Source organism: Alexandromys fortis, unplaced genomic scaffold, assembly GCF_014885135.2.
Source record: "Alexandromys fortis isolate MF-2015 unplaced genomic scaffold, M_Fortis_MF-2015_v1.1 scaffold_209, whole genome shotgun sequence".
NCBI classification, from domain to species: domain Eukaryota; kingdom Metazoa; phylum Chordata; class Mammalia; order Rodentia; family Cricetidae; genus Alexandromys; species Alexandromys fortis.
In genome coordinates this window covers 555,200-577,407 of record NW_026068090.1, presented here as the reverse complement: position 1 = coordinate 577,407, position 22,208 = coordinate 555,200, and the positions used below count along the sequence as shown (strand labels likewise).

General features: G+C 41.3%; 2 protein-coding genes across 9 annotated transcripts in view; one reads left to right on the top strand and one right to left on the bottom strand.

Annotated features, from left to right (window-relative positions):
• The window catches only part of Nup98 (nucleoporin 98 and 96 precursor), an 86,435-nt gene extending 69,699 nt beyond the window's left edge, over positions 1-16,736 (bottom strand). For 6 of the 8 annotated variants that reach the window (XM_050122538.1, XM_050122542.1, XM_050122540.1 and 3 more), the window contains exons 1-7: positions 16,572-16,736; positions 8,630-8,733; positions 7,754-7,855; positions 7,475-7,651; positions 5,250-5,389; positions 2,069-2,176; positions 953-1,133 (exon numbers count right to left, since the gene is read on the bottom strand). In XM_050122538.1, the coding sequence (XP_049978495.1) occupies positions 953-1,133; positions 2,069-2,176; positions 5,250-5,389; positions 7,475-7,651; positions 7,754-7,855; positions 8,630-8,705 (784 nt within the window). In that variant the 5' untranslated portion in view covers positions 8,706-8,733; positions 16,572-16,736. Of the gene's footprint in view, positions 1-952; positions 1,134-2,068; positions 2,177-5,249; positions 5,390-7,474; positions 7,652-7,753; positions 7,856-8,629; positions 8,734-16,291; positions 16,404-16,571 lie in introns of those variants that run through there. The other 2 variants (XM_050122541.1, XM_050122539.1) reach the window with 2 other exon arrangements.
• A 320-nt stretch (positions 16,737-17,056) lies between these two features.
• Positions 17,057-22,208, top strand: part of Pgap2 (post-GPI attachment to proteins 2) — a 32,821-nt gene continuing 27,669 nt past the window's right edge. Inside the window, exon 1 of the mRNA XM_050122528.1 lies at positions 17,057-17,134. The gene's annotated coding sequence lies outside the window, so the exon portion shown is untranslated. The remainder of the gene's footprint in view (positions 17,135-22,208) is intronic.

The following is a 22,208-nucleotide window of genomic DNA, read 5'->3' as shown; positions in this document are numbered from 1 at the left end:
TGTGGGCCCAGCTGTCCTAGAACTTGCTCTATAGACCAGGTTGACCTAGAACTCAGGGCTCTCTGCCTCAGCCTCTAAGTGCAGGGACCCCAGGTAGTTACCACGTGCCAAGCACTTGATGTACTACTTCTGAACATAGCAGCAGTCCTCAGAATGATCCCCCATGCACACTCAAATGACTTCTCTTTCAAAATAAACCTTTAATGTTCTCCAAGCAAATAAAAAGTCATGTCTTACAGGATGAGGCACACAAGCCTACAAGTCCAGCACTTGGGAGGCACAGGCAGGAATGCCTTAAATCCAAGAAGGTTACTTTGGCCTATGGAGCAAGTTCCAGGCCAGCCAAGTTTACATAGCAAGACTGTCTTTAAAAAGCCAAGCTCTGATCCACTCACATAGCCCTACTGTGTACCTAGAATTCTACAACCCTCTCACCTCTTTGGTAAAAACTTTTTGAGTTTTGCTGGGCTTGGTAGCTCATACCTGTAATCCCAAGTCATCTGAAGGACTGAAGCAGAAGGGCTTCGAGGTCAACTTAAGTTAGAGTAAGACCCTGCCGCAAAAGAAACCTCTAAAACCTCAGAATTTTGAGGTTCATAGCTTCAAGTTAGATTTTTCCTAAAAATACAACCAGTTCTTTTACCTTTTTTAGGTAGGTTATTAGTCAAATATCACCTACTGAAATAAGGATTCCTTAGCCACTTTCACTTTCTTTGTTTGCTTGTTTTTCTATGTAGCTTTGGAGTCTGTCCTGGAACTCACTCTGTAGACCAGAATGCCTCTGCCTCCTGAGTGCTGGGATTAAAGGTGTAAACCACTGCCCAGTGCCATCTTCACTTTTAACTGTCTCTCCCTACTCATAATTATCTCTATTTTTTTCCATGACTAATGAAGTGAGTCATGATTTACTTCTACTTGACCATTCTTTTTTATGATACAATAAAGTGCTTACTAGTTCCAAAGGCAGTTTTATTCTGACCATATGAAAAGCCTGAATTAGTGGTGGAGGAGCTGAAGAGTCCTGTTGCACTGGAAGTTGCTGGAGAAGACCCAAATAAGCCAGTTGTGGTACCTGCTCCCACTTGGTTCTGTGGGCCTTTCCGGTTAGCCTGATAATCCTCCAAACGAAGTTCCTGAAGGATAAAACACCAAACTTAACATATGGCAAAAAAATAACTTAGAAGAGACTGTACAACATTCTGTTCCAGAGTAACATCACTGATAAAGGGTAATATTGAAGTACAAAGTAAGTATCGTAAGTATCCATCTATATAAAACGCGAAGATCAGCAAAAATTGGGCTATCAAGATAGCAATTAAGAGCCAGGCAGTGGTGGTACACACCTTTAATCCCAGCACTTGGGGGCAGAGGCAGGCGGATTTCTGTGAGTTCGAGACCAGCTTAGTCTACAAGAGCTAGTTCCAAAACAGGCTCCAAAGCTACAGAGAAACCCTGTCTTGAAAAACCAAAAGAGAATTATGATGAGGGGCAGAAGCAAGGGTACTGGGATGTTAGCTACTGCTTCTTTTGCTATTCATTGTTTTTATTTCTATGCTATCACTTGATCCTTCCACTTAATAAAAATCTTATTAAGCCAGATAATTAGGATTTTGAATAAATTAACTAAAAACTCAGGTATGCACACAGATGTATTCACACTGCAATGTAAATATCTAACCAGGCCAGGCAGTGGTGGCACTGCCTTTAATCCCAGTACTCAGGAAGCAGAAACAGGCAGCAGGCAGATCTCTGAGAGTTCAAGGCCAGCCCGGTCAACAGAGAGAGTCCAAAGCCTGTCTCGAAAAACCAAAAGGAACAACAACAACAAAAAAAAATTTAATCAGAATTGAATACAAAACAGAAGACCTGTATATAAGCAGAGAATATCTGAGCCTAAAATAAAAATATTCATAATACATAATCTTGAAAAATACCTTGATTAATGAAAAGCTTTTACTCACAATCAATTTGAACCACATAAATCTTAAAAAGAATCACATATATTTGAAGTTTTTTTTAGATATTATCAAAGTATTAAGCTCATTTTTTTGTACTTCATTTTACTGACCTCTAGTGACTTGCTTTCATATTCTTTCATAGCAGTAATACACTGGTGCTTGGTACTGATGTTAGTGCTAACTCCAGCTTTGACCATAGTATCTGTACCAGTGGGAGGCTGCAAAGGAAGATAAAGGACATTTCTAAGTTCAAGCTTTTTTCTCTAAGTCCAAGTTTCTAAATCCAACTCTCACAGACACATTTTTTTATACCCATTGAACTTTAAAACAATACCCTATTTCTTTTTATGTAAGAAGACAGGGCCAAGGGCTGGATACTCTCAGTGGTGAATGCCTGCCTAACATTCACAAAGGCTTGGGTTTAATTAAATCCCCATGAAACATGTCTGCCCATCCACTTCAAAAATACTATTTAGGAGGGCATGATGGCCCATACCTACTACCCCAGAACTCCAGAGGAAGCCGTGAATACTAAACCAACCTGGGTGGGCTAGACAGTGAGATCTTGTCTTAAGCAAACTAAAAGATGGAGCTAGGCACAGTGGCACAAACCTATAGTCTGAAATATTTTGGAAGTTGAAGCAGGATCATTTGAGACCAGGAATTCAAGACCAGCCTGGGCATCACAGTAAGACCCTCATGGCAAAACCAAATTGTTTTCAAGGATGCTTGATTAAAATATAGGGCAACATTTCTGATCTTTCCCCTACGTCACAGTTATCTGAATAAACTAATCTTCATTTTTAAATATTAATTTTAATATTTTAATTATATTTAATTATGTATTTTAACTATGTTTCGCTGTGTGTCCACATGTAGATATGTACATGTGAGTGCATAGAGGCCAGAGACATTGTTAAGAGTAACAGACGGTGCTAAGCCAATCCATACAGGTACTGGAAACTCCCCAATTCCAGTCCTCTGGAAGAATATCAAGTAGTCTTAACTACTAAGCCATCTCTCCAGTCCTGAATAAATCAATCTTGGTAACAAATTTACCACAAACTTAAGTATTAGTCTCTCAACTCAATATCCAATTACATGGCAAAATACAGGTAATATATTCTTATAGATGGTTTTGCCCAATTTACCCCCCAAAAAGTATATATACTTAAATCTTTAAGCAGTATCATCTGTCCTTCAATTTCTTTTTTTAAAAAAGATTTATTTATTTATTTATTTATTTATTTATTTATTTATTTATTTATTTGCTGTGTGTGCTGCATTCCTTCCATGTGTGCCCTGCAAGCCAAAAGGGGGCGCCAGGTCTCATTATAGATGGCTGTGAGCCACCATGTGGTTGCTGGGAATTGAACTCAGGACCTCTAGAAAAGCAGTCAGTGCTCTTAACCACTAAGCCATCTCTCCAGCCCTCCTTTTTATTTTTCATTCATTTATTAATTCATTTAGAGACAGGGTTTCTATGTAACTCTGGCTGTCCTGGAACTCTATGTTAACCAGACTGGACTTGAACTCGAGACAACTCTACCTCCTGAGTGCTAGGATTAATGGTGTGAGTCACTACACCCAGCTTTATTTTCTGCCATAATACTCTACATAGTCCACACATGCCTTTTAAGTCCATGGTTCAATTCCAAGGCCCATAGCTCACTGCCCCTCCCATCCACTGTATTGTCCCATTTTTCCATTCCATCCAAGGATTTATTGTTTCATAGATAAAGACTATTGATAGACAGTTCTATATATCTCTATGAAGAAGTCTTACTTTCAGTAGTTTTTCTATGGTCTGTCCATTATCCTTTATTTCTTATAAACAGATGGCTACTCTAATTCTGCTTTAGAACAGAAAATATTGACAGACACCTGTTAACCTAGCACTAAAAAGTCAAAGCAAGATCGCAGAGTTCAAGGCAAGTCTGAGCTAGTTAGTACAAAGTCAGCCCGGATTACACAAGACCTTGTCTTAGAAATTCTGCTTTGTATGTGCTACCATAATCAACACTGAACACAAAGTTGACTAAAGTGAGCATAATTCTAATATACATCATGACACAGATGATGGTTCACACTGAAGATGAATTTCAGCTCACTGGTATACTGCTTATTTACCACGCATGAGACTTTGGCTTAATGCTCACCATGGCAACAAAAAGGGAAAATTAGATTTTGTTTGTTATTTTTTTAAGACTGGGTTTCTCTGTTTAACAGCCCTGGTTGTCCTGGAACTCACTTTGTAGAATAACCTAGACTCGAACTCACAGAGATACACCTGCATCTGCCTCCCAAGTGTTGGGAATAAAGGTGTGTGCCACCGTGACTGGCTGGAAAATTAGATTCATGTATTCTTGTATACTATAAAATCATCATGTATACCATTTCTTGTATACTATGAAATCATCATGAGTAATATTTTTACTATTTATTCTGTTTGCCTGCATGAAGGATAGAGGACAACTTGCAGTTTTTTTCCCTTTACTATCGAGCTCTAAAGATCAAACTCAGTTATCGGGCTTGACAGCAAGTACCTTTACCCACTAAGCCATCTCATGAGCCCTATAAAACTATTACTACTATTTTACATTCTTGTTTTGTCCAGGGTGAAGAACTAGAGAAATGACTCAGCAGTTACAAATACTGACTGTTCTTCCAAAAGACCCAAACTTAATTTCCAGAACCCACATGGTGCTTAACAACTTGCTGTAATTCCAATTCCAGAGGATAACGTCTTCTTCTGGCCTTCCAGGTCTACAAAATGAGTTCCAGAACAGCCAGGACTATTATATAGAGAAATCCTATCTCAAAAAAACAAATAAAAGCCTGGCGGTGGTGGTGCACGCCTTTAATCCCAGCACTGGGAGGCAGAGGCAGGCGGATCTCTGTGAGTTCGAGGCCAGCCTGGTCTACAAGAGCTAGTTCCAGGACAGGCTCCAAAACCAGAGAAACCCTGTCTCGAAAAAAAAAAAAAAAATTATGTCAAGGTCTTGGTGCCTTTTTACACCAGCACCAGATGGAGGTTCGCAACCATCTGTTATTGCAATTCCAAGAGATCATAATACCCTCTTCTAGTTTCCCTGGGTACTGGCATGCACATGGCGTACATTCACATATTTAACAAATACTCATATATACAAAATAAAAATAAATAAATCTTACTTTTTAAAAAAGCCAAACTATGATATATATTACTGGAGATGGGAGCAATCTGACAATACATTCTACAAAGAAATACACAAATAGGAAAAAAAAAAAATTCTGGAAGAAAATACGTACATTAAATTTAATGGTAGTTCCTGTAGGTGCTGCTGTAAAACTACTTGGCCCAAAGAGGGAGCCAGATGTGCTACCAAAAGGGTTAGAGGTGGTGTTTGTAGTTCCAAAGAGTCCTCCGCTGCTAGTACTTGCTCCAAAATCTATAAGTTAGAAAGAAACAATCTTTAACACACCTTGGAAGTAAGACAGAGTAATGGCAGCTGCACTTTCATAATGTCAAATATTCTTTATTTCTCCTGAACAAATTCATTTAAGCAATGTCTCATACCAACACTTGCTTCCAGGCTACAACTTTTCAAGATAAACTAATCCAAACCCAGGATTTAGATACATATGCAGGAAGTTCGTATAAAGACAAGACAAAAAAAAAGAAATTATTTTATCTCGTTTCTCCTTTTCTTACTAAGAATGATTGCTGAATAAAACTGTATTTCTAAAAACATCTCATAACAGACATTACAACAGCACAGTATGTTTGTTTAGCTATAATTCATACACCCATATATTATGAGAATATTTTGAACATATGTCCTATAGAAGCAATCATAGACAGGTTAACATAAAATATGACTCCCCTAAAGAAATGTTAAATCAGAGGGCATTATTGGTCCTTTTACAGAAACTAATTCAGAGAAGCAGAAGAACTTGGGAGGCTACATCAGAAATGCTTCCAGTTCAACACCAGCTTGGGCTAGTTACACACTGAGTTCCAGACTAGCCCAGGCTACAGAGTGAGAAGATACTTGTTTCAAAATGCAAAAAGAAACTAAATAGAAATAGCAGACTCTACCTAGCAGGGCATACTGGCCCATGCCTTTAATCTCAGAAGGGAGACAGAGGCATGTAGATCTCTGTTTGAGGCCAGCCCGGTCTACATAGTGAGTTTCAGGTCAGCTAGAGCTACAATGTGAGAACCTGTTTCAAAGAAATTAAAAGAAAAGAAATTAAAGTACCTTTCTTTTTTTTTTTCTAATGATTTCTTTCTCTATTTTATGTCCATTGGTGTTTTGCCTGCATGTAGGTCTGGGTAAGACTGTTGGCTCCACTAGAACTGGAGCTGCACAGTTGTGAGCTGCCATGTTGATGCTGGCAACTGAACCTGGGTCAATGCTCTTTCTCCAGCCCCAAGACTGTTTCTTAAAATATGAAATCATACAGTGCCAGAAATGTCAGTAAAGAAAAATTTATCTGCCAGTATTTAACATTAAGTGATAACTAATAACCATTATGATCAATTTGACTTCTCATTGGCAAAAAAAAAAAAACTATCATTTCTAACTAACTCTAACTCTAAATAAAGAGTTTAAAGTTAGTTGGTTAGTTAGCCACTCAGGCTCTTGTACCATAAACAGCATCATCTCATAGGGCACATTAGTGGTTGCCTTAAAGTACTCAATAAAAACATAGTTCCCAGTCAATGTATTTGAAGAGTTAAAAAACATCTGCCATGAGCAAGGAATGGAGAGGTAATCAAAGCATATACAGCGTTTCTCATTCCTGGTGCTCCAGTCTCTTTGTTATAAATTTGAGGCACAGGTAAGGAAGGACAGAGTTGTCTTTATAGTACAACACTATTGACCATAACACATTCTTGACATCTTGTCATCATAACTTCAATGATACTACCTAGACCTGGCTTTTCATCCTATGTCTGGGTGTTCAGTATCAGACCCCCCCACACCCTCTGTGGTTTTTTGAGACACAGTTTCTGTATGTATCCCTGGCTCTCCTGGAACTCACTTTGTAGACTAGGCTGGCCTTGAACTCTTGATATTCTATGTCAGGCATCTCTTTCTCTCTGCATCCATTATAAATACTGGTGCTTTAAGTCCTCTGTCCTTTAAAAGATATATTTACACTGGGCAGTGGTGGTGCATGCCTTTAATCCCAGCCAGCACTTGGGAAGCAGAGGCAGGCAGATCTCAGTGAATTCAAGGCCAGCCTGGTCTATAAATCAAGTTCCAGGAAACCCAGGACTGTTATACAGATAAACCCTGTCTTGAAAAACAAAAACAAAAACAAAAAAAAAAAAAAGGAGTGAGATATTTACTCCCATCTTTTCTTGCCTACAAAACTCAATACATTTTCAGGTTCTCCTATTTTCTGGTTTTGACCACTTGGTGGGACAGAACATAAGTGAACATACAGCAAAGAAGAGAGAACACATTCAATAAACAAATCAAATATTAAACTATCAGAAGTACTAAGAATGGTGTCCTACTTACTCCCAAAGCCAGTTGGCTTATTTTGTGCAAATGCATTATTCTGGGATGAGAAAAGACTGGTCCCTGTACTTGCAGTTCCAAACAAACTATTTGATGTTCCTGTTGATGTTCCAAACCCAAAACCAGTGCTTGTGGAAGTTGCTGGCTGGCTGAATGAATTGGTACCAAATAAACCTCCTGAAAAGATGGAAGTGGGAGAAAACAAGTTTATGTAGTCACCAAGTCAAGTTTTATACCATCTACATATAAACCAAATGTATTCCAAACATAATTCCTTACCTGGTTTGGTCTGTGAATTTCCGAATAAGCCTCCAGTATTGTTGCTGGAACCAAATGCGGATGTTCCAAATGCTCCTCCACTAGTAGTACCAAAGCCAGTACCTGAAACAGCAAAATCCAGGGTCTATGAGTAAAATAGTTTTATTATTTCTTTCTATTTTATCATCATTATTTCTTTATTTTGATTTATTTGCTTATCTATTTATTTACTTATGTTTTTTGGAGACAGGGTTTCTCTGTGTAATCTTGGCTGTCCTGGAACTCACTCTGTAGACCAGGCTGGCCTTGACCTCAGAGATTCTCTTGCGCCGATTCCCAAGTGCTGGGATTAAAGGCGTGTGCCACCACTGCCCAGCTACATTTCAGAACACTGCATTAAGTAGAACCACTAAGACAGTTTGAAGTCTTTCTCAAATTTTCATAAAATTACAGGATAGAAATTAAGCCAAGGTATTTTATTTATGATTTTCGTAAGAACATGAATTTTAAGTCAAAACGTGTGGCTTCCCACCATCACAAGCTGCATGCAACACAGTGGCAGAGTATCTGCTAAGCACAAGCAGTGGAAGGGAGCGACCTCAAGCACAGGAACAGTGCTCTCTACAGTGGGTGGATCCCACTGGATCAATTAAGATAACCACAATAATCCTTCATAGATATTCTCAGATCCACTTCCAGATTATGTCAAATTGACACAAAACTACCATAGTGGCTCATACCTGTAATCCCAGCACCTGAGAAACAGAAACAGGAAGCTACATAAAGACTTGTGAGTCGGCTCAGGCTACAGTAATACCAGTCTCAAAACAAAGCAACTGAACCAGCAAAAGTCAAATTAAGACATTTTCTCCTCTTTCATTATTTTTCAAAACTTACTTTGTCCAAATGTTGAAGTTGTGCCAAAGCCCCCTGTCCCTCCCCCAAAGGGGGTTCCAAATGATTTGTTAAACATCTTCAAAACAAGTGTTTGCTTCAGAAAGCTGTAAAAGAAAAGTTACTCTTTTGAGAAACCACAGAAAGTAATTTGTTTCAAGAAATCTACCATTTTACAAATATTAGTTAGGCCCATAAAAATGACTGCATACTACTCTTATTCAATATTCTAAAACCTTGAATGAATAAATAATACATTATAACCTATGAAATGCTCATTAATCTACACACTTCCTAAAATAAACTAGTACTATAATGTGAGATTGAATTTCTGATCCTACCAATGACCATCCCCTTAAAATGTTTTTCATGTATGTGTGTTGAATTGCTGGGCAATTTAATTTTTCTTACTTTTAGTGCATGTATTCCTGCAAATGCCACAGCACATGGCATGAATGGAGGCGAGAGGATGGGACAGAAATAGGTCTCAATTCAGCAGGCTTGGCAGAAGCTGAGACATCTCACTGGAGCAGTTTTTTTTTTTTTTAATTTTTACTTAACTTACGTTTTAATATCATAATACAGATCAGTATAGACAGTACACATGAAGCTGCGGGTTTGCTCCCCAGCACTGGATGTGGTGGCACACACCCACATCTTAGCAGGCTGGAGGTGGGAAGTAAGGGGATCAGAAATTCAAGGTAATCTTTAGCTATCAAAATCAGTCTAGGTTACGTGAGACCTTGTCTCAAAACAACAACAAAAACAAGACCTCAAATCTATGAGGTTTTGATAATAATCCACTTAGGAGATTTACAGTATGTGCATCAAAAATTACGACCATATTCTGTTATCCCAACTATCTGAAATGTTTCCCTGCAGGGCTGGAGAGAAAGCGTAGCAGTCAAAAAAACAAACAAAAAGCTGGGCAGTGGGGGCACATGTCTTTAATCCCAGCACTCGGGAGCCAGAGGCAGGTGGATCTCTGTGAGTTTGAGGCCAGTCTTCTGGTCTACGGAGAGAGTCCAGGACAGGCTCCAAAGCTACAGAGAAACCACTTCTTGGAAAACCAAAAAGTGTACCTACCTACTTATTAGTCTAAAAGTTAGAGACTCACACAGACAGCACTAGCGCACACCTTTAATCCAGCACTCGAAGGCAAGTATCTGAGTGTTTTGAGGCCAGCCTGGTCTACAGGGCAAGTTCCAAAGCTACAGAGAAACCCTATATATAAGCCGGGCGGTGGTGGCACATGCCTTTAATCCCAGCACTCAGGAGGCAGAGGCAGGCGGATCTCTGTGAGTTTAAGAGCGGCCTGGTCTACAGAGCTAGTTCCAGGACAGGCTCCAAAACCACAGAGAAACCCTGTCTCGAAAAACCAAAAACAAACAAACAAAAAAAAAGCTAAAGGTTCACGTAATCACCATTTACTTTTCAGTAATGAGATCTTAAGTTCCCTACCTTTAGCCAGATGTGGTGGTACAATGTTTGTAACAGTGTAACAGGCAGGATTGCTAGAGCTATACAGAAAGCCCTAACCACGCCCCCCCCCCCCCAAAAAAAAGCCAAAAGATTTGAATAGCTACATTAAAGAAAAAAAGATGTGAACAGGTTAGCAAAAAATAGATGAATGGGGCTGGAGAGATGGCTCAGCGGTTAAGAGCACTGCCTGTTCTTCCAAAGGTCCTGAGTTCAATTCCCGGAAACCACATGGTGGCTCACAACCACCTGTAATGGGGTCTGGTGCCCTCTTCTGGCCTGCAGACATACACACAGACAGAATATTGTATACATAATACATAAATATTTTAAAAAATACTTCAGTCATTTTAAAAAAAATAGAAAGGGAAGGGTGTTATGTTATTAAGAAAAACTTATGGGCCAGGCAGATCTCTGTGAGTTGGAGGCCAGCCTGGTCTATAAAGTGAGTTCCAGGACAGGCTCCAAAGCTATACAGAGAACCCTTGTCTTGAAAAACAAAGCAAAAACAAACTTCTGGCCTCCAGGTGAACATGCACAGATACACCTGCACAAAGGGATCTGCTGAGCCCTGACAAGAGGGTGGGTAGAATGTGCAGATTCTGGCAACCATTATATCAAAGGAAGACTAAGTGTTAAATAATGATGGTGATAGAAATATTACTGGAGAATACACTGATTCCTTCACAAACAGGCAGCCCCAACTCAGACTCAATTCTCTTCACCAATTTTAAACATCTTTAGCTGATTTAAAACTAATTTAAAAAAAAAGACAAGCAGAAGCTGGCCTGTGAAATAAAGAGCAGGTGGTTACCACGGCCCTAGGTTCAATCCCCAGTACAACAAAACAAATAAAAAAACTGGAACCTGAGCATCAATTAAGGTAATGGCCCAAAAATGAACAGATACTGAATTCTTCCCTGCCACCCAGTACCAAAAAAAAGTCACTTAAGACTGCTCATAATGAAGCAGTAAAAAGTATTTAGAATGTTAATGTTCAACATTTTTTAATACTCTGTGATTATTCTTTGAAATTCAGTGAGAAGTATTCCAAAGCACTTAGGAAAAGCACTTGTTATTACTTTGGAGAGCTCTTTTTTTAAATTTCAACAAACAAAACAACAACAACAACAAAAAAAAACAAAAAGAACAACAAAAATGGTAAACCATGGTTAAGCCTTGAAGCAAAATTGGGCATGGTGGACCACGCCTTTGAGGCTTGCGGATCTCTGGTTTACAAAGTGAGTTTCAAGACAGCCAAGGTTACAGAGAGAAACCCGGTCTAGGAAAAAAAAAAAAATTGAAGCAAATTCTAGAATGTTTAAAACTTATCTAAGAGTTTGTCAGCTGCCACATTCCTTTTAAATTTTGTATTTATTTTTATGTATATGGGTGTTTTGCCTGCATATGCCCGGTGCCCACAGAAAGTATCAAATTCCCAAGAATTGTAGTTACAGGTTAATCTCCACGAGTGGGTGCTGGGTTTCAAACCCTAGTCCTCTGGAAGAGCAGTCCAAGTGATCTTAATGACAAACCCATGTCTCCTGCCCCCCCCCCCTTTTTAACAAAGTATTTGTTTGCCTGCATGTATGTTATGTCCATGCACCACTTCTGTTCCTGGTGCAGGTGGAGGCCAGAGGGCACTGCATTCCCTGAAACTGGAGTCACAGATGGTTGTTGAGTCATGAGTGAGTGCTGGGAATTGAACCCACATCTTCTGGAAGAGCAGCCAGTGCTTTTAACCACTGAGCCATCTCTCCAGGCCCCCTATTATTTATTTATTTAAAAAAAAAAAAAGACAGGGTTTCCCATATCCTAGACTGGGTCTCAAAGTGGATATGTTGCCAAGGAAGACCTTCTATTTCTGTGTTAAAGTTTCTACTGTCAACTTGACACAACCTAAAATCACCTGGAAAGAGAACCTCAACTGAGGAACTGGCCAGACTAGACTGGCCTCTGGCCAGGTCTGTGAGAAAATGTCTTGACTGATGATTGATGCAAGAGGTCACCCTACTTAGCAGCATCTCTACGAAGGAGCGAGGGTCTGGGCTATAAGAAAGCAAGCTGAGCAGGAGCCAATCAGTCACCCAGTAACAGCACTTCTGTGTGGTTTCTGTTTCAGTTCCTGCTTTAAATTCTCTCATTGATGTGTTTGTGACTTGGAAGTGTGAAATGAAGTAACTTTTGCCTCCCCCAAGCCACTTTTGGTCATGGTATTCATTACAGCAACAGAAAAGTAAACCAAAACAACTTTGATCTTCCTGCCTTCACCTCCCAAATGCTGGGATTATAGGCCTATATCACCAGGTCTGGTTCATAAAGTACTGGGGATGGAATCCAGGGCTTCATATGCACTAGGCAAACACTCCACTAACTAATCTACATTGCCAGCCTTCAGCTTCCAAATTTTGTTATTGTTTTGACAGAGGGTCTCACTGTATCCCCTGACTGTCCTAGAACTCCAGATGGTGACCTCAAACTCCCCAGGGCTGTAACTGAAGGCCTGTGCAATCACACCCTTCTAAAAGAGAGAATACAGAGTTGTATTAATATATTAACAACTGTATTGTTTAATCTGTCAACATTCATAACTTAGTGAACCAACAATTTCCAAATCACCAATAGTGATGCTATAAAATCATGCATGAGATATGGCATACAAGATGAACAGTATAACAGCATATAAATTTAATGATATGGTTTCCAAATCTGTAGCATAACCAACCTTTAACGAGATTTGAGTACAGTGTAAATGGAGAATACAAATATCAGTCTAGTCTACAGAGTGAGTTCCAGGACAGCCAAGTCTAAACAGGGAAATCCTGTCTCAAACCCACAACCAACTCCACAAAAACAAACAAACAAAAAACAAAAAAAAAAAAACAAAAACAAAACCCTCCCTTCTTTCTTAGCTACTTTATTTCTCACAAACTTTAAGTAAAATACCTTGTCAACTGTTGGAACCTAAAAGATGACTAGTATATCCAATACTCTTTTATTAAGTCAGCTTTCCCACTGAATTCTTTAGCATTACTATGTTTAATTTGTACTTAATTTTTCAGATAGGGTCTTAATATTTAGTTCTTGCTGGCCTTAATATGCTTGCCTCTGCCTCTAAGGTGCTGGGCTTAAAGGATTAAGACATCATACGGCCAGGTGCTGGTGGCGCACACCTTTAATCTCAGCAGTCGGAAAGCAGAGGCAAGTGGATCTCTGTGAGTTCGAGGCCAGCCTGGTCCTACAAAGAGCTAGTTCCAGGACTGGCTCCAAAGCTACAGAGGATTAGATAGAGGGGTACACACCAAAAATCTTGTCTCGAGAAAAAAGCAGGGGTAGGCAGTCAGTAGACAATTTATGAATTGACAAGCAAAGTAAGAGTATAGTTTTCCTGAAATGTTGGGACAATTTTAATAATCTCTTGACCTTCTTGATAGTTACAACTTTGGAAGGTGGTGTTAGTATCTAATAGGGAAAGGAGGAAGGCTGTTACATAGCCTACAACACATGAGAGAGCAAAATTTAAAAATTATCTCAATTAAAAAAGTTTTAGCTTGAGGCCGGAGAGATGGCTCAGAAGTTAAGAGCACACTGGCTGCTCTCCCAGACGTCCCGAGTTCAATTCCCAGCAACTACATGGTGGCTCACAACCATCTATGATGAGATCTGATGCCCTCTTCTGGCACGCAGGCAAACATGAAGGCATAACACTGTATGCATAATAAATAAAATGTTTAAAAAAAAAGTGTTAACTTGCTGGGCAGTGATGGTGCAGGACTTTAATCCCAGCACTCTGGAGGCAGGGGCAGGCAGATCTTTGTAAATTCAAGGCCAACCAGGGCTACAAAGAGAAAAACTAAAGAAAAAAAAAAAAAACTATTAGCTGTAGTAGCTTGCTGTGAGATTATACCGAATGATTAGGTCAATTTCAAACACAACACATCAAACCCTCAGAAAATACTTAGCCTCTACTAAGATTTACATAAGAGGTATAAATGTGCATATATTTTTGGATGAGATTGGGGTTTTTCTGTGTAACAATTCTGGCTGTCCTGGAACTCATTCTGTAGACCAGGCTGGCCTTGAATTCAGAGACCCACCTGCCTCCCGAGTGCTGGGATTAAAAACATACTCCACCACATTCATGATTTACAGATTATAATAACCTCAGAATTTTACAGTCTCTTACTAGAAATTAATCAGTATTACTATACTTTATGTCCTAGACTGACAGCACACGAAGTAATATTACAATAAATCACAACTTATTTTCCCAATCTGTGAATTTAGTACTCTGTAAGTTTAGTTATTCTTAGATACCTAAGAGCTAGTGGCTACAAACGAAATACAAAGTGTTTCAGAAGTACACAAATATCTAGCTTCTTTCCTCAAGTATTTTTCAGTTTAACTTTTCTGTATTTGTTCATTCACAGAAATGTAACTGAAGACTGTCTATGTATGAGCCATGTAACCTAAATACAAATTAACATGTTATTTATTTTTGAGACTGGGTATCATTATGCAGTCCTGTCTGTCCTGTAACGTAACTTGCTGTACAGATCAGCAAGACAAAAAAAATTATCTTAATCGAATAAAAAGACAAATAGCTAAAATAGAAAATGTGTGCTACTGGCAGAAGGATAGGTAAGAGTGTGAAAACTCACAAAAGAAAGCATGCCAGGAAGAGCTTCCCAGGTCGTGATATCCAAACTGATAAAATGGTACAAAAGACACCAGGTCACAACTTTAACTTTAGACCACAGTTCTCTTCTGCTCTTATGCATTGCTTGCTTTTAAACATCAAAGCTACAAGCCGTAGATGTGTTCAGATCAAACTGACAACTAATCCCATCATATCTTCAAGTATCAAAAGTAATTTATCAAAGTAGTTCCCAGTACCTCCAATATGCCCAGCCTGATTTATTTTATTTTTCATTTCAATTCTTTTATTACTTTATGTGTACAAGTATTTTGCATGTGTGTACGTGTGTGCACCACACAGGTGCCTGGTGCTCCAAGGCCAGAAGAGCTTGTTCCCAAGACTGGAGTTTACCAAGCTGTAGCAGTCATGTAGATGCTGGGAATAGAACACCAGTCCTCCAAGAACAGTGTTCTTCACTACTGAGCCCACTCTCCAGCCTTCACCAGTTTTTAATTGAGATGGATCTTTTATGTTGTCCAGCCTGGCCTCAAACTCCTGGGCTCTTGTTCTCCACCCTCAACTTTCATGACTGGTGACAATTCAGGCTTGCACCACCATATCTATATTGATTTGATTCACTCTCAACACTGTTTTTTTTATTTTTTTTTATTTTCTTGAGGCAGGGTCTCATTATGCAGTCCTAGTTGTCCTGGAACTAAGTATGTAGACCAGGCTAGACTTGAACTCGGAGAGCCTCTGCCTCTTAAGCACTGGGATGAAAGGCGTGCATCCTTGAGCCTGTCTGTCCTAATTAATTTTTAAGTTTAGTTCTCAGAAGTCTATGCTAGGTCTGGGTGTTACGGCAAACGCCTTTAAACCCAGCAACTGGGGAGGTAGAGGCAGATGATATCTTTGATTTTGTGACAAGCCTGGTCTACATAGTAAATTCCTGAACAACCACGAGTGAGATCTTGTATCCAAAAAAAAAAAAAAGTAAAAGTCTACACCAGTGTATACTAATGAAGTTCTATTATCTTATTACTTATAAGCAAACATGGTAACAATAAAACTGGAAATGTTTTGAAAACTATGTCAAATATCCAAATGTCCATCTCCTTACCCCTACCAAATAGACTAGCCAATAATGGGAGACTGAACATACAGGGAGAGTGGGATAGTATAAAAATATCTAGACTTGGGTCAAGACATCAGACATTCCTGAGTCCTCTTAGTCTACCTCCCACCTACAAAACTCTGAACGTGATACAGAGTTGACAAATAACTGCTGACATCTTTTGGCTGCAGTAATTCAGAAATCCAATCCTTCTGACCTCGGTTTACACGGAACATGCGGCAGAACAGAAAAGAACCTTTCATTCGGCTGACCAGACCTCTAATGGCCAGGCATGGTCGTAAAATGCTAACGCACTTCCGACTCACTCAATCCTCTGGTTAACCCTAGACAAAACGCGTCCTCTAGAGTGGTCAAGGAAATGATGGGGGAACCTAAGTCCCCAAGGCACCATCCCCGCAAGAGCCTGCCTCACCTCTGCCGGGCGAATGAATGAATAGCACCGGAGACAACGAGGTTCACTCGGCGTGGGCTGCCACCCGAGACCCCCTGGCCTACGCCCCACGCGTGTGCATTCCCTCCCAGGGCCTCCCGAGCCAAGCCGCAGGGCCGCGGGCCCCGCCCCCTCACGCAGGCCCTGAAGGAGCGCGCCCGGCACGAGACTGGCGACGGAGAGGGCCCGGGGCGTCCCGCGCAGATGCCGGTCCAGAGGGGGAGACCCGCCCCGCCCGGTCCCAGCGGCGTCCCCGACTTACCGCGGTGCGTCTGGGGTGAGGACCCAGGTCCGTCTGCCACCCGCCGCTCACAGGGCAGCGCGCGGCCGCCAGGAAACCGTCGCCGCTGCCACCGACCGCCGCTCCGGGCGCAGCGCGCAGAGGCCCGACTGCGTCACACGCCGCCCGCCCTCAGAGGCCAGCCCCGGGCGCTCCGCCCTAGCTAGCCGCGCATTGGCAGGCCGGGCCGCCACTCGAGGCCCGCCCCATTACTCATTGGGCGACGAGCCTTTTGAAACCGAACTGAAGGCGGTCTCTGAGGGAGCGGAGGGGAAGAGGAGGGGCGTGAGGACTGGGATGGGGGGGGGAAAGGAAGAAAAGGAGGGACGATGGGAGGGACGTGGAGTCCCGCCCTCTCTGCCGCGACGGTTGGCTGATAGGGTCGTGACGTCACACAGCCCTTCGGAGAGGGCTGGGGAGTGGCTAGGAGGGTGAGGACCAAACAGCAGTGACGTTGCGGCTAGGCCCCGCCCCATTCCTTGGAGCGCGGAGACTCGGGCTACGGAAGTTCCGGCCAATCAGAGGGAAGGCCCAAAGATGACATGGTAACTGTTCTGGTAACTGTTCTACCCTTCTTTATCCCCAGTCTGCGGGCAATGAAGGGACGGCTCTCTGGCCACCCAGCTGGCCCTTCGGAGCTGGGGAACCCGTTCGGGATACCTCTCGGTCCACATGGCTTGTCTGTGGCCGCTCCGAGACCCTCAGTCCCACTGTTCTTAACAGGGCAAGCCAGTCCTCGCATATCCTTCCCTCCTCTGAATCTCTAAGGTAGATCTGAGCAATGGTCTGTTTTAGGGCTTGATCCCAAGGAGGGATTCTTGGACCTTTTGCCTCTTTCAAAACCTGTACCTGTTCTGGATGTCTTGGTGCAAATGTCCCGCTTCTCTAGGACACATTTGCTAACCTCAGCAAGTTGTGATGTTTGGGCGGTCCCCTGGTCAGGATCCTGTTACTTTGTATGTTATTTTTCTGTTCTTTGCCTCCTCTCTCCCCTGGTCTTAGTCAAAGCTGCATTTTCATACTTCTGGTGTCTGTTTCATCCTAGGACCTAGCTAAAGGCAGAGGGGTGGGCATGTTCTAGAAACTAGACCCGTCTAGTGATTGAAGTCTCACAGAATAGCAGGGTCTGTCCTCAGAAAAAGAGAGTGCACACTACCGTTCCACCACCTCCTAGGACATCAGTATACAACCGAAACGAGATGGGTTAGGAATTTTAAAGGAATCTTCAATGTCCTTGGTAGTACGGGAATTAGAAACATCTTAAAGAGGAAATGGTGTTGGGGCTGTAGCTCAGTTGATAGAGTGCTTGCCTGCCACGTGAAGCCTTCTATTCCGTCCGCAGCACCACATAAACATAGATTGGCTTATGTAAATGGAATCAAAATCTAGGACTTTTGTGTCTGGTGCTTTCTCTTAGGATACTGTTTTCAAGGTTCACCTGCATGGATAACATGTATCTGTAGCACGATTGATAAAAACACAGAGACAGAAATTGGGGTTCAGCCTGAAGGTCAGAAAAACAAAACGGCCAGTGAGAGCTGTCTCCTCCTGTCTTATATTCCTCTCTAGTGCTAGGATTAAAGAGGTGCACCATTACTGCCCGGTTTCTGTAACGAACTAGTGTGGCTATTGGGATTAAAGGTGTGTGTCACCACTGCCTGGTCTCGAAGGCTGTTTTACTCTCTGAACTTCAGGCAAGCTTTATGTATTAAAAATACAAATGAGGCCAGGCGATGGTGGTGCACGCCTTTAATCCCAGCACTTGGGAGGCAGAGGCAGGCAGATCTCTGTGAGTTCGAGACCAGCCTGGTCTAAAGAGCTAGTTCCAGGACAGGCTCCAAAGCCACAGAGAAACCCTGTCTCGAAAAAAAAAAATACAAATGAATATCACTATATGTAGTACCCCATTCAGAACTGGACAAATGGCTTAGCAATTAAGAGCACCAACTGTTCTTCCAAAGGATACAGGTTTAATTCCCAGCACCCACATGAGAGCTCATACCTGTCTGCAACTTCAGTTTCAGGGGACTCGACACGCATGGCAAAATATTAATGCACATAAAGATAAAAATGTTTAATGGTGGAACTGGAGAGTTGGCTCAGAGGTTAAGAGCACTGGCTGCTCTTCCAGAGGTCCTGATTTCAAGTCCAAGCAACTACATGGTGGCTCACAACCATCTGTAATGAGATCTGGTGCCCTCTTCTGGCCTGCAGACAGAACACTGTATACATGATAAAGAAATTATTTTTTTTTCAAATCTCTTTGTACAGGTATTCCATCTTCGGTCTATGACTTAGTTTGTGGACAATTGGGATTTACATTTTAACCATTATGGCTAATGCTGCTATGAACATTTGTACTCAAGCTTTCTGTAGACATGTTTCAAATCTCCTGTGTGTATACCTAGGTACAGAACATGGCAACTCTGTATTTAACTACTCCTCACCAAGTGCTTTATATTTATTGGCGTATTTGAGATTTATTTATACTTTTATGTGTTGATTTTTAATCGCTTTTTTGTTTTTTAAAAAATATTTGTTTGCACTCAAGAAGCAAGATCTCTGAGTTTTAAGACCAGCCTGGCCTACAGAGAGAGTTCCAGGACAGATAGGGCTACACGGAGAAACCCTGTCTATGAGTGTTGCAGGTGCTTGTGAGCCTCCCTACATAGTTACTGGAAACTGAACTTAGTCTATAAGAACAGTAATGTGAAAAAAAAAAAAGAACAGTAATGTGCTCTTAACCACTGAGCGATTTCTCCAGTCCAATTGTCTCATTTTTAATACTATTGTTTTTTTTTTGGGGGGGGGTGTAGACATATCCATGCCATGGTACACAGAGGCCAGCCTGCAGCAGTCTCCCCTGTCCGTCGTATGGGTTCTGGGGCTCTGCACTCAGGGTATCAGGTTTGCACAGCAAATGTTTTTACCTGCTGAACCATTTGCCAGTCCTAATTTTTTTTCTTTTAATACATTTTGGGAATGGAAAGATGATTCAGTGGTTAAGAGTGCTTGTTGCTCTTGTAGAGGTCCAGGTTCAGTTCCCGGAACCTTCATGATGACAGATCACAATTATCTGCTAACTCCAGTTCCAAGGAATCTGATACCCTCTTCTGACCTCTGTGGACATGCACGTGATACATGTATAAATCAACAAAATACCAGTAAATAAATCTTTTTAAAAAATTCGGTTTTTTTTTCTCACTGTGTAGTATAAGTGCCACACTTATTTATCAGGCCAAAGTCACCTGAGAAACCCAGCGGCCTGAAAGCTCCACTGCCTCTCAGAACTGGAAGGCACACTGTGCCCCAGGAGCCATGGACTCTAACCTAAAAACCCTAGACGCACGCCTCTGAAAGAAGCTAAGCCAGGCTAATGCCACGGTTCCCTGCAATTCCCCCTTTTATAACCTTTAACTTTAGGGTGTGCAACTTAGTATTTAAAGCATAGCAGCTCAATCTTAAGACTATAATGTTTTGGGCTGGAGAGATGAGTCAGAAGTTAAGAGCACTGTTTGCTCTTCCAGAAGGGCCCGAGTTCAATTACCAGCAACCACATGGTGGTTCACAACCATCTCTAATGAGGTCCTGTGCCCTCTTCTGACCTGCAGGGATACATTGAGGCAGAATACCATATACATGATAAATAAACATCATTTATTTATTAAAAAAAAAAGACTAATGTTTCCCAGTTAGCCAGCAAAAGCTTCCCCGGGGACATTTCTATGGACCATAGTTTAGAAGTCCATTTAGAGAGAGAAAAATAATGACCAGAAATCTTGGCCAGGTTTTGTACAGCAATGGAGGAGAGCCAGGCGGTGGTGGCACACGCCTTTAATCCCAGCACTCAGGAGGCAGAGGCAGGCGGATCTCTGTGAGTTCGAGGCCAGCCTGGTCTACAAGAGCTAGTTCCAGGACAGGAACCAAAAGCTACAGAGAAACCCTGTCTCGAAAATCAAAAAAAAAAAAAAAAAAAAGCAATGGAGGAGAGCAATTCATCTTACTTTGAATGTTGAATGGTTATTAATTTTATCATGCAAGGCCTGAACATCAATACTTAAATTATCATGTGACCATCTCTGCTTAGGGAACAATGTGACTAGCCTTGGGGGCACCCAAGATCTCAGAGTCATTGACATAGACAAGAATGTTATTCTCTTCCCAATTAACAAAGTAAAACACAGGGGGATCATCAGGTCCATAAGCCCAGAGCAGCTCAGCATTCAGATGTGTTCAACAGAGACAGCATAGCAAAAACAGTAATTCTGCAGTCACACTTGTCCCCTAAGACTTGCTATCATTGGAAAATAGGTTCTGTTCTTCTTGGTTCGACAGCACCTTTGCCCTGTTCTCCTCCTTCTTCCTCAGATACCCACACTGACTTTTCAGCACCCTGAGGAAAAACATAAACAGCTTGACTCCAGTGAATTACTGGATCAGGGTATTGCACCGAGCTAACATAATAGTTCTCCAAAGAACTGTGACCTTGGATTTTTTCAGAGGGGCTCAAAACATTCTGCAACAGTGAGGCCATCCTTGCCCAAATTAAAAAATTGAAAGTATATATAATAGAAGATAAAGTATTGTGAGGAATAGCCATATTTTTCTTCTCCTTTATTTTTAAATAACATTTCAGCTTTCCATTAGCTCTTTCCGAGAAAAGATTGACCCTGAGGGTTATAAGGAATGCCTGTGATGTGGAGTATATCAAACTGTTGGTAAATTTTCTGAAAAGGCTTGGCAATGTATGTAATGGCACTGCTACTTTTTAATATTCTGCAGAAGCATAAAATAGTAAAAGTCAGTGCTAAGTTGTTAGAGGAGGGGCCGCTTATTCTTTCTGGCTAGCTTACACCCAAAATAATCACACAGAAGCTGTATAATTAAATCACTGCTTGGCCCATTAGCTCTAGCTTCTTTTTTGCTACCTCTTACATATTAACTTAACCCATTTCTATTAATTCATGTATTGCCACATGGCAGTGGCTTACCAGCAAAGTTTCGACATGCCTTACTCTGGCCGTGGCTCCATGGCATCTCTCTGACTTCGCCTTCTTCCTCCCAGCATTCAGCTTAGTCTTCTCCGCCTACCTAAGTTCTACCCTATCATGCCAAAGCAGTTTATTCATTAACCAATAAAAGCAACACATAGAAAGAAGGACCTCCCACACTACTAAGTCATCAGAGGTAGTTAATGAAAATTTTAATTTTATAATAAGTTAATAGTTTACCCAATTTTTATTTTTGTAAACAAATGTTTAACATTTTATTATTTTTAGTTGAAAGGAAAATACCCAAAATTTCCTGAGTAAATTGGGAACATGGGGATCATGGGAGAGGGTAGAAGGGAAGGGGGAGTAATGGAGGGAAGCGCAGAAAAATATGTAACTCAATAAAAACAATAAAAAGCGGGGGCTGGAGAGATGGCTCAGCGGTTAAGAGCACTGCCTGCTCTTCCAAAGGTCCTGAGTTCAATTCCCAGCAACCACATGGTGGCTCACAACCATCTGTAATGAGGTCTGGTGCCCTCTTCTGTCCTGCAGACACACACAGACAGAATATTGTATAAATAAATAAATAAATAATTTAAAAAAAAAAAACAACAATAAAAAGCTACAG